Genomic DNA, 12,428 nt, shown 5'->3' on the forward strand with positions numbered 1-12,428 from the left:
CCAGAACAATGTATGAAACTGCTAGTCATGAATTTACCGAGATCACGCATATAGTGATGGGTGGTTCTGAAACATTTTCATGTGAAGAACCCCCAAATTGATGGACCACCATTTAAAAATATTGTGTGGACCGCCATAAGAAAAGGCCTACAAACTCGTAGTTCTACACAGTTCCTCATTTTGATGAGAACCCTCTAGAACCCTCTTATGATGGACCCCAATTTTGAGAACCACTCAAATGTTATATAATTATGAATACAGTTACTACTTGAAAATCAAATACCTTAATTATGTACTGTATGTTCATAACAAGAATGTGTTAATGCATAAAAAAATAAAATAAAAAAATACTACAGTAGCCTACAGTATAATTTACCACAGTCATTTAGCCTCTAGACGGTGATAAGGATTACATATTTAGTCCCCTTATCAATTCAAATTCATGTCGATCTTGGGATCCACATGAGGATGGCATACGTGGCTCCAATGTGACATCGGTCTATGATGTGTATGACACCACATTTGCGCAAGGTCTCAGCCATGACTCCCATTATGAAACTAAAGTTTAATATTTCAAAAAGTAAAAAATATATTTAGAAAAAAAAATGCGGAGGTACTAAGTTGCACGCATATGGCACTGATTGGTCTAACAGTTAAGAGAGATTATCTCTGGATAGACACACACAGACACAGACCCAAACAGGGCCGGGCTTAATGCACAGGCTTGGGGCTGCAGCCAGGGGCACCAAGCTCAGGGGATGAACTGAACGCCTGGCCAAAAAGAAGGGAAAAAAAAGCTGGACAATTGCAATTAGCGGCTTCTGAAATACCTCTAAATCAGTGCCGAGCAGAACCCTGCACCTGGGCGTAGTCGCGGCCGCCAAAAAGGGTTCATCCGGCCCTGAATCCAACAGTAAAAGCGTTGCCATCATGGTATCCTCTCCACACTGGACTTCAGGACACAAAAGCCTTTTCACGTCACTTCAATTTACTATAGTCACAGACTAATACAAAGAAGTGATCACTCAATTCATTGCTGGAGGGTTGCCTCCAAAATTGAAATTATTTGGCAAAGCTGGCATTTTGAACTTGTAGCCACCATCCTTCTCGATCATCTTGGATTCATGTGCTGCCTTTCTCTGATCTGCAAGTGTGCCAATGTCTTGAAGAAGTTTGCTATGTTCCTCATCAAGGGATTGTGTGAGTGCTTGGTACCATGCAGGGTCACGGGTCTGGATATTCTGTAGTACAGCTTTGAAGATCTGATACTCATCCACAGACAAGTTGTCTTCATCATCTACAGGAGTAGTGAAATCATCTAATGGTTCCTCCTCTTCATAGTCATCGTCATCGTAGTAGTCATCATCATCTTCATTCTCTCCTGCCTGCTTCAGGCGGACTTCAATGTCATCCTCGTCGCTGGCCAGCTCAGCATCCCCATCATCCTCATCTTCATCATCTTCATCATTCTCATTTTTGGCTTTGAGGGCGTATGCCTTCTTCAGACCACTAAAGAGCACGATAGCTGCAGGCAGCAACTGGCTGCCAACCTGGTTCAAAGCCTGGGGTCTTTGCTCCAGGTCAATCAGGGTGCAGAGGCCAAGAACGCTCATCTTCATGTCATGGAGGCTAAGGAAGCAATCAATATCTTTGAGCCACTGAGTAATAAATTGGTTAGTGATGGGCTCTGTGTTATTGGGAAAGCGTAGATTCTCCAGGGTGTTGAAGAGCAGCGGGGGGTTATAATAAAGTGCAGCAATGGCGACTTGCAAGCACATTGTCCGCAACTCACTGGTTTCCACCTGCCTTGTCAACCGCTCCAACGCAACAGCCACGAACAAGGGCACAACCTGATCGATGCCACGGCCTTTGCACTGCAAAATGATCACCTCCAACAATTTGGCTGCATAACACTCTTCATCCTCACCAAGATCAAGCTCCCCTGTCAGGGGCTTCTTGCACAAGCTGAATATGAACTCGAGGTACTTGGTGTCAGACAGGAGAGTGTTTGTATCTACTGTGACATAGTTGTGTAGGAGAGGCATCATATCTATCATGTACTCATAATCATCTTCCTGGAAGACATTAAACATCACAGGAAGGAGCTGCCACATCTGTGGGGACACCTGCTGGCATGTCAGGCTATCGGCCAGATCCAGGATCTCTTGATAGAAGTCCACTATGTGCTGCTGCAGCACTGTGTCAATCACCTGGAGACAGATGCCTTCCAGCTGCTGGGTGATGTCTTTGTGTTCCTCCACCACATCCAGCAATGTACGAATGGTGGTGAGGATTGCCAGAGCCGTTCCTGCTTTTTCTCCATATCTATCCTCCTCATCCCTCTCAATCATCTGCTTGAATGTCATCGCCAAGTGCTGCGTCATCTCCACAGTGATGGGAATGATCTCCTCGCTGTATTCATTTACCATGTTCTGTATGACACCGGTAATTTCATCATTCACAGTTTCTCTGACAATGTCCAGGAGTGTCTGCATCACGGGCTGGATGAAGGGGCTGACATACTCTTTAGCCTTCTCGTGGTTTCTGATGAGGAGCTGTAGGGCGAAGGCAGCCGCTGCCTTGACAGGCATTTCGTTGTCATTGATGAGACAAAGACGCGTCAATTCGACAGCTGTTTGCAGATTCTGGTCACTCGTGAACTTCACCTGACTTAAGCAATACAAAACCCAGCAGGCTCTGGCTCTCATGTAGCCCAATTCACTGAGAAACATGGGGAAGACGTCATTCTTCAGAAGGGTCTCCATCTGTTCCTTATACATCTTTTGTTTAAGCAGAATATCACCTAGTGAACCTATTACATTTAGGGCACCATCCTTTTTCCTGGGGTCAGAAGCAGGATCATTGAGGATCTGGTAGCAGAAGCCCACCGTATTTTGAAGAACCTCTTTCCTCTTTTTGCAGGAGGTACAGAGGAGCATCTGTGCTGCTGTGGAGGGGCTGATGTCTTCAAACTCTGAAAACTTAATGCGGATGTACTCATTTTGGTCTTCCTGCCACAGTTCCTCATCGCTGTCCGAGTGACACATCAATGGGAAAACCACATCCTGAATGATGCCCTGGATATGTGGCTTCAGGTTTTTCCATGTAATGGATTGTGTAATGCCATGTTTGATATAGTTGAGTGTCTGCTGGAGCACTATTGGTGCCACATATTGCTTCTGCTTGTACTGATATAAAACCTTCAGTAGCACCTGTTGTGCAGTCACTGCATATCCTTTGAGGAAAAGATCTGCGAACTGGACATATCCTTTGTTTGCAGTACTTGGGTTGCCATATTCCTCAAACAGCAGGCACAAGATGCGAAGGGCCCACTTCTTACACTTCCACCATGGCAGATCAGCCCTCTCATCTTCACCCACCTGCATAGTCTCCGGAGGCACATCTCTGTCCACTACAGTCTTCAGGATCTGCATCCATTCTGGCAGGTTCTGTCTGTTGATGAGCTCCAAAGGGAGGTTGTTCTGGACCAGGGCATGGAATATCTTGAAGATTTGTTTTTGCACCATAACAGACTCACTGGAAGGGTCAGGCAGTAACTGGATGAAGCGTTCCTTCAACATAGGCATGAAGATATTCATGGCAGACACCAAGGGTTGGCGCTCATCTGGTTTCTTAGATTCATAGTTCTTGACCAGCTGGTAGAGGCAGAGCAAGATACCCAGCCACCCTGCACTGTTGTCTGACTGTAGATGTCCGCCTATCTTCTCCACAAAGTTTGTCCACTTGTCTGGGTAGTCATGCATAATCATATGGCGGATGCACGTTGTCAGCTGGACCCTGATGCACTCGGGTGATAAGATGACAGCCTGCACAATGTTCTCTCTAATGAACTGCTTGTCCTCCTCGGGGATGCTGCCGGTGACAAGCGTCACCTTGCCTGAAACGTCTTCCTCACTCCAGTGCTTGGTTACCATGTTCTTGAGGTAAATCACACCTGCTTGTTTGACGGGCAAATCCAGCTGGTCTGAGATGGTGACTCGCAGTAGCGTGGACACAAAGTTTACCTGGGTATGACCCTCATTCAGCTGTTTCTCTGCGGCCTCACGCAGGTTAGGATCCATCGTGCCCCGAAGGGCCTGGACGAGAGACTCAGGATTCATTGGGGGAAAACTCTGTGGCACAAATCTAATACTTCAGTAGTGTTGTTAACCTCCTTTCACTATTAAATGTATAAATGCACATCTATATATATATATTGTTTCTGCACAAATCGGCGTTGCTAGGCAATGTTGTGATTTATGTCAGAGCTCAATCAGGAAGACAATGTGACAACACTGTTGTGTTGTCACACTCAACAAGCGTACTATACGGAAAGGAGGGAGGTGGAGAAGGGAGGGAGGGAGGTGGAGAAGAGCCTGAACTCCAGCCAATGGCAAGCTACTGTATACAAAACCTGGACACACTGAGCGATTGTCAATGCAATAACCCTAGCAATGCTGATTGATTGATTCAGTTATTTAGTACCTGTTGTGTACATGTTGTCAGCACGTCTATCTACATTATGATGTGGTTGGTTTGATTTTGATTATATACACATTATAATACGGTAGTAAAATGTACAAATTATTCTAGAAGAGTTTGCCCAGAACCCAAATAAATCAAAAACAAAATCAAACCATAAACCAGTTTTAAAACCAGTGAACATTAACATTGTCTATACTGTCCCTTCTCAATTTCTACTACAGAGCCACCAGAGGTCGACAACTTTTAGGTTCTTATCAAAAACAAAACAAAATATTATTATATACTACCAGATAGTGGCAGGAATTGTATCTATACTTACCAGTTTTAAGGAGCAGTGGAAGTGTGAGCACTAGCATAGTAGAGACACAAAGAAGAAAGTGTTTGAAGGTCAGCCTGCAATGTGAGGGAGGGAGGGAATGTACACAGCATAGGCCAATTAGGCCATGCATGGCTACCAGGCATCCCACCACAGTCAATATTGATATTGACTGTGGCATACATCCCTGTATGCTTGTCTGAATGGAGACGCTTATTTTGTTCGCTAAACTCTTATTTCTAAATGAGCTACTGACAACCTCTCTATACGTCCTTATCATATACTCTTTAACCACCTTGAATACATTTGTCAAAAAAGCGGTTCTAAATTATAAGCTCATAACATGTTGATGTGACGTAGCTTGTAGATTGGGTTTATATATAATTATATATTAAAATATATTAAATGAAGCAGAAGAAAGAAAAATAGGGCATAAGCTGTAAATAGTGTTCACCACTTTGCAACATCGAAAATATCTTCTCCATCCCTTCCTTAAAATAGAGGTAACACCCTTCCCAGGTGAGGTTTCTTGTGTAGTAGTACTCTGGGTGGGGCCTGAGTTCGTTTTAATGAACTGGCGCGACTACCTGTAGTCTAACTTATTACCTTTTTAACTCTGTACTTATGTAATTTTAATTCAGTTGACGGTGCCTCTAAATAAAGTTAGAGAATATAATTACCTTATACACCTTTAAGTATGCTTTTACCTTTCTTACTTGCTTTAAACTACTTTTTAAACAAGCTTTTAACCACTATGAATTATTTCATTACCATACATGAACTGTTTCATTACCAAACATGAATTATCTATGAGCTATGACACAAAAGATCATGACGTCTTAGGCACTGAATGTGTTTTAAATACCTAGCATAGACAGGGGCATTTATTAACACCAAAAACAATGAATGTTTCTCAATGCAGTATGAAATATTAAATAAAACAAAAAGGATTCAGAATGTGAATGATTGCAGAATGGTAAACAGATCACATACAGTTATGGGCCCCACTCGCACACTCACACCTGACTTTGCAACTTAAATGTTCTTTAGTGACCCTAACTGAACGCTCGTTGCAGGCCTGAGTCGTGGCTTGGGTGCGTTGTGGCCTACAAACTGTAGTGGCCACTTCACTTGTTTCACAAGCAGAAAATAAAATGCACGTGCTCATGTACAGTACTCACGAGTCCAGGGATATGTTAGAGGGGGAATGGTGAGGGTTAGCTGCGTGATGGGGGGAATGCAGCACAGGAACAGCAGCGATGAAACACTCCCAAGAAAACCGTCCAGAAGAAACACTCAGGAAGAAGAAACAGTAGAGACAGCCACTCTCCAGCAGGGCAGTGTGTTCCAATGGAACTGTGATGCTCACAATTGCCAGTGTCCTGAAGCAAATAAATCAGCTAAAGCAACAAGTCCATGTACTACATCATGAAGAGATAGTTGTAGCTTGTACTTAAACCAATCAATTAGAATGCCAAGCTATGCATTTACAACACAATACAAAGCCATGCAATGTTGTGAAAATGCTAATTGCTAGTCACAATATACATACACATTAACTGTTACACTCCAACATTAAGTTACAGCACAGATATATTACACAGGCATATTTACCTCTTGCAGATCAATAAAGTTCACACCACAGGAGAACTGGTTGTCAACCAAGGTTACAAACTTATTTTCACACAGGATCAACTGAACAAACTGACTTCTCACTCTGCCTGTCTCTGTTAGAATGACTGATTAGAGGCTTTTGGGCTGATTTAGAACACCTGTTCCCTAGCTGGCTCTGAGAACCCACCTCCTCCTGAGACTGGACTCTTGATTGGCTGTCAATTAAGCATGAACAAATCAAAAACAAAAGAAAACAAGATTGACACAACTTCTGCTAACAAGATAGGTTGTGTGCCTGCACACCATGTGCTGGGAAATGTTCAACGCAAACAAACTAGGCATTAAAGGCCTAATGCACTAATTAAAGGTTTCAACTCTAAGCACTGTGAATTAGTTTCCCATTTTAATACATGTATTCTTCCATATATCTGACCCTATTTAAACCACATGCATTCAGCGGTTTTTAGGATAATGTTTAAATGTTTTAATCTATTTATTTAGTACAGGAATTTTAGCCAGTAGTCTAAATGAATTAAAGGATGTATTTTGGACTGGGCTACATAGATACATGAGATTCTGAACTCATTTTGATGTGGAATACAGAACCAAGTGTTTTATGGTCACGTTTCATCATATCACTGGTTGGCTTGATTTCAGGCTTAAAACTCGTTAAACCTCTTTCTACCCGGCAGAACCCGCAGCGGCACCCACGGAGTGAAGGGCCTCACAGCACACCACTGCTCCACCCACGGAGTGAAGGGCCTCACAGCACACCACTGCTCCACCCACGGAGTGAAGGGCCTCACAGCACACCACTGCTCCACCCACGGAGTGAAGGGCCTCACAGCACACCACTGCTCCACCCACGGAGTGAAGGGCCTCACAGCACACCACTGCTCCACCCACGGAGTGAAGGGCCTCACAGCACACCACTGCTCCACCCACGGAGTGAAGGGCCTCACAGCACACCACTGCTCCACCCACAGAGTGAAGGGCCTCACAGCACACCACTGCTCCACCCGGGTCCACACTTGTCCCCTATAGCTCCCTTTGGTCCTGGGAAGGATGCATGGAAAGTCAGGCCGAGTGAAGACATGATAGGGCTCTATTTTCGTTCGAGCATTCCAAAGACACTATTTTGGGGATTTAGCATTGAGGAAGGGGCGTTCCCTAAAACACCTCCGCTTTACATTATGCATACAGTAGGTGTGGTTTGGCCGTTACAATAATGAAAACTAAATACCATTTAGGGACAGAGCAAGCTCCTATACTCGTAATTTTTGGGCAGCGGCTGACTCGCGGGCCGCGTCGCGGGTAACGGCGGGGACGAAAATCGAGCCCCTATAGTGGGGCATAGGGCTGTGACCCATACTTAGGATATAAATAACATTTCTAAAAACCCCTTTCAATGTGTTGTGATATACGTTATAAAGTAGCCTAGTATTCAGGTGCAGCCACACACAGTCTCTATCCCTCTGTCTCTATCCCTCTGTCTCTATCCCTCTATCCCTCTGTCTCTATCCCTCTGTCTCTATCCCTCTGTCTCTATCCCTCTGTCTCTATCCCTCTATCCCTCTGTCTCTCTTCCTCTGTCTCTATCCCTCTGTCTCTATTGCTCTGTCTCTATCCCTCTATCCCTCTGTCTCTATCCCTCTGTCTCTATCCCTCTATCCCTCTGTCTCTATCCCTCTATCCCTCTGTCTCTATCCCTCTATCCCTCTATCCCTCTGTCTCTATTCCTCTATCCCTCTGTCTCTATCCCTCTATCCCTATCCCTCTATCCCTATCCCTCTATCCCTCTGTCTCTATACCTCTGTCTCTATCCCTCTGTCTCTATCCCTCTCTATCTCTATCCCTATATCCCTGTCTCTATCCCTCTGTCTCTATCCCTCTGTCTCTATCCCTCTGTCTATATCCCTCTGTCTCTATTCCTCTATCCCTCTGTCTCTATCCCTCTGTCTCTATCCCTCTGTCTCTATCCCTCTATCTCTATCCCTCTGTCTCTATCCCTCTGTCTCTATCCCTCTGTCCCTCTGTCTCTATCCCTCTGTCTCTATCCCTCTGTCTCTATCCCTCTATCCCTCTGTCTCTATCCCTCTGTCCCTCTGTCTCTATCCCTCTGTCTCTATCCCTCTATCCCTCTGTCTCTATCCCTCTCTATCCCTCTCTATCTCTATCCCTCTATCCCTCTGTCTCTATCCCTCTGTCTCTATCCCTCTGTCTCTATCCCTCTGTCTCTATCCCTCTGTCTCTATCCCTCTGTCTCTATCCCTCTATCTCTATCCCTCTGCCTCTATCCCTCTGTCTCTATCCCTCTATCCCTCTGTCTCTATCCCTCTGTCTCTATCCCTCTGTCTCTATCCCTCTATCCCTCTGTCTCTATCCCTCTATCCCTCTGTCTCTATCCCTCTGTCTCTATCCCTCTATCCCTCTGTCTCTATCCCTCTATCTCTATCCCTCTGTCTCTATCCCTCTGCCTCTATCCCTCTGTCTCTATCCCTCTATCCCTCTGTCTCTATCCCTCTATCTCTATCCCTCTGCCTCTATCCCTCTGTCTCTATCCCTCTATCCCTCTGTCTCTATCCCTCTGTCTCTATCCCTCTATCCCTCTATCCCTCTGTCTCTATCCCTCTATCCCTCTGTCTCTATCCCTCTATCCCTCTGTCTCTATCCCTCTATCCCTCTGTCTCTATCCCTGTCTCTATCCCTCTGTCTCTATCCCTCTATCCCTCTGTCTCTATCCCTCTGCCTCTATCCCTCTGTCTCTATCCCTCTGTCTCTATCCCTCTATCCCTCTGTCTCTATCCCTCTGTCTCTATCCCTCTGTCTCTATCCCTCTGTCTCTATCCCTCTATCCCTCTGTCTCTATCCCTCTGTCTCTATCCCTCTGTCTCTATCCCTCTGTCTCTATCCCTCTATCCCTCTGTCTCTATCCCTCTGTCTCTATCCCTCTGTCTCTATCCCTCTGTCTCTATCCCTCTGTCTCTATCCCTCTATCCCTCTGTCTCTATCCCTCTGTCTCTATCCCTCTGTCTCTATCCCTCTGTCTCTATCCCTCTGTCTCTATCCCTCTGTCTCTATCCCTCTATCCCTCTGTCTCTATCCCTCTGTCTCTATCCCTCTATCCCTCTGTCTCTATCCCTCTGTCTCTATCCCTCTATCCCTCTGTCTCTATCCCTCTATCCCTCTGTCTCTATCCCTCTATCCCTCTGTCTCTATCCCTCTATCTCTATCCCTCTGTCTCTATCCCTCTATCCCTCTGTCTCTATTCCTCTGTCTCTATCCCTCTATCTCTATCCCTCTATTCCTCTGTCTTTATCCCTCTATCCCTCTGTCTCTATCCCTCTATCCCTCTGTCTCTATCCCTCTGTCTCTATCCCTCTATCTCTATCCCTCTGTCTCTATCCCTCTGTCTCTATCCCTCTGTCTCTATCCCTCTCTACCCCTCTGTCTCTATCCCTCTGTCTCTATCCCTCTATCCCTCTATCCCTCTGTCTCTATCCCTCTGTCTCTATCCCTCTATCCCTCTGTCTCTATCCCTCTGTCCCTCTGTCTCTATCCCTCTGTCCCTCTGTCTCTATATCTCTGTCTCTATCCCTCTCTCTGCATTATGATGTAAGTGACTGGAGGGGCTATAGCAGCAGGCAGAGGGAGAGAGTTGAAAGCCTTTTCAGCCAGCCAGCTTTGATAATCAAATATCTGGGGAGAGAGAGAGAGAGAGAGAGATAGAGAGATTAGTAAAAGAACAGACTGTGTGCGCGGGGAGTGAGACAGACAGAAAGAAAGAGGAGCAATTTAAACTTTTTGGCCAGCCCGAATAGTCGGCCTGCATCACAAGCAGATCGACCGCCGCCCTCGAGGCAAAAATAAAGAGGGATGCGAAACATAACGAGAGGAAAAGAACAAATGAGAGAGACAGAGAGAGGCCTGTCTGCATTCTAAGCAGAGTGTCCTCTCTGCCAGTAGAAATGTCTCTGTTGACTCTGTGAGAAGCCCTTTGATAGACATGGCTACTTAAATAGAAACATGCACCATCATTCTCCACACTCCTGGGAGGACAGGGTTGACATTTCACTCCTCTGTCAGTTACTCTCTGCATTTCAAGAAGACGAAGGACAGATGCCACAAGTGTTTCCTAGCAACAGTTTGCAGTGACAGCCCCCCCAACACACACACACACGCACACGCACACGCACCCGCACACGCACACGCACAAACTCCCGTTTCATGAGTTGAGTTGCAGCAATGCACCACTTGCTTCAGACCTGAAATACATACTAATTACCCTGACACACACACACACACTCTCTCTCTCTCTCTTTGATGCCAAGAAAACCAGTAGCGTAATTACCAGTGGCATAATTTCAAATGACGTGCAGGCTCCCCTTGTCATCATCTGTAAGTTCACTTTTTTGTCTTGTTTTGTTCATAAGTGAATGCCCTATTTACTTTGAAATGATTATGTATCCGCTGCTCCGCACTCTATCTAGAGAAACAGACGCGTTTGAAATGCTCAGGAAGGCCGATGTGTCGGCTGCTCTAGGCTAGATAATCTGCTGCTGCTGTGAACTAAATTCATAAGAAACTACTCAAGACAGTAGATAACCCTTTCGTTGTATATCTTCAATAATCTGCACCCATGCTGATATTATATTGTAAGAGACTATTCTCAAGAACAGGTATAGGAGTTGTCTTCTATTACTGTCTTCATACTTCACACAAAAGAGTCCTTGCAGACGTTATGAGCATGTCGATTGGCTATACCTTCACTATTTTATTTTCAATACAGGGACAATAGTACCTGTGAACCTCGCTGCAACTGAGAACTGAGAAACAGCAGGCAAAATGAAGAAAGAGTATGGTGAAATGTCACCATTTTGTGCGCTGCATTGTCACCTGGTTGTACAGTTCCTTCTCTCTCTCTCTCTCTCTCTCTCTGGTGAAAGAAACAAAAAGGCACCAGTGCGATCATGGTGGTGAGGGAACAGAGAGCTATAGTTGTTTGTTGGGTGTAAAGCAGCCCTCACTACACAGGCTGCCCTTCATGTCAACTTTCCTCTGTACTATTTTGGAGGGACTAGGGAGCAGGCACCACAGACAGACTGTAGTAGACAAACAGTAGCGGGTGCATGCCTCCAGCCAGAGGTGAATAATGGCTGGTGTTATAGCGGTGGCAGACAGGGGGCACCAAAGACTGCATAATAGTATATGGTAGCCTTGAGGCATGAAGCGCCGCCACTATACCTACCCCGCCAACTCACCTGGTCTTGGCACAAATGAAAGGAATAATGGTGGTTTGTAGGACTCGAAGGTACATTTGTTTTACCACCCCAAAGATAATATAAATTAAGGCTCGGGGCTCCTGTGCACTCACAGGTGAGTCAGTAGGATACAACAGCAGTGACAACAATGAACAAATAAATAAATATACATTTAAAAAAGAGCAACAAGCAAGACGAGTAGCAAGACAAATGATCGATGTGGCTGGAGTCTAAATGATCATTAGAGAGAAAGAGTTTGCAGGTGCAACATGCTTAGCATTATTCTTTCTATCGGCAATGTCTGAGGTCCTACTTCCCCAGGGTAAAATGATGATTTTTCTGTCCTTTTGTTTCTAAACTTAAACAAAAACGTCTTTACACTGACTTATTGCATGATAAAAAATAAAAAAAAACTAGAAAAAACTAGTTTAACAGAAAAGAGAAAAGTCAAATGAGTCACGGAAGAAACGTAATCTGACATCTCAAACATCTGAAACAAATTCTGCAATATTGTGTTGCTATATGCATTGTTCAACAGAGACGGTGCATTGTGGCATCACAACAGGCAGCACTAAGTCTGTCTGCAAATTGAGAATAGGAAAGGTTGAGTGAGATGTGAGAAGGAAAAAGAAGACTCACCATGCATGCTCAATTGCTCATACAACATGCAGATCCCAGGCATACAGCTCATGAAGTGCAGATCGAGGGCCAAGGAAGACTCTAAAATCTACCTTGGTTTTGGATTGTTTTGG

At 44.9% G+C, this 12,428-nt stretch overlaps 1 protein-coding gene across 1 annotated transcript; it reads right to left on the reverse strand.

Moving 5' to 3' along the window:
- Positions 1-1,025: 1,025 nt before the first annotated feature.
- On the reverse strand, positions 1,026-4,121 carry LOC310871880 (importin-7-like; the record flags this gene model as incomplete). The annotated part of the gene is made up of 1 exon (XM_083783517.1): positions 1,026-4,121. One exon carries the CDS (start codon positions 4,119-4,121, stop codon positions 1,026-1,028), a length of 3,096 nt encoding a protein of 1,031 aa, XP_083639643.1.
- Positions 4,122-12,428: the final 8,307 nt, after the last annotated feature.

The sequence above is a fragment of the Protomyctophum parallelum genome (assembly GCF_964188405.1).
Source record: "Protomyctophum parallelum genome assembly, chromosome: 1".
Classification (NCBI taxonomy): Eukaryota; Metazoa; Chordata; class Actinopteri; order Myctophiformes; family Myctophidae; genus Protomyctophum; species Protomyctophum parallelum.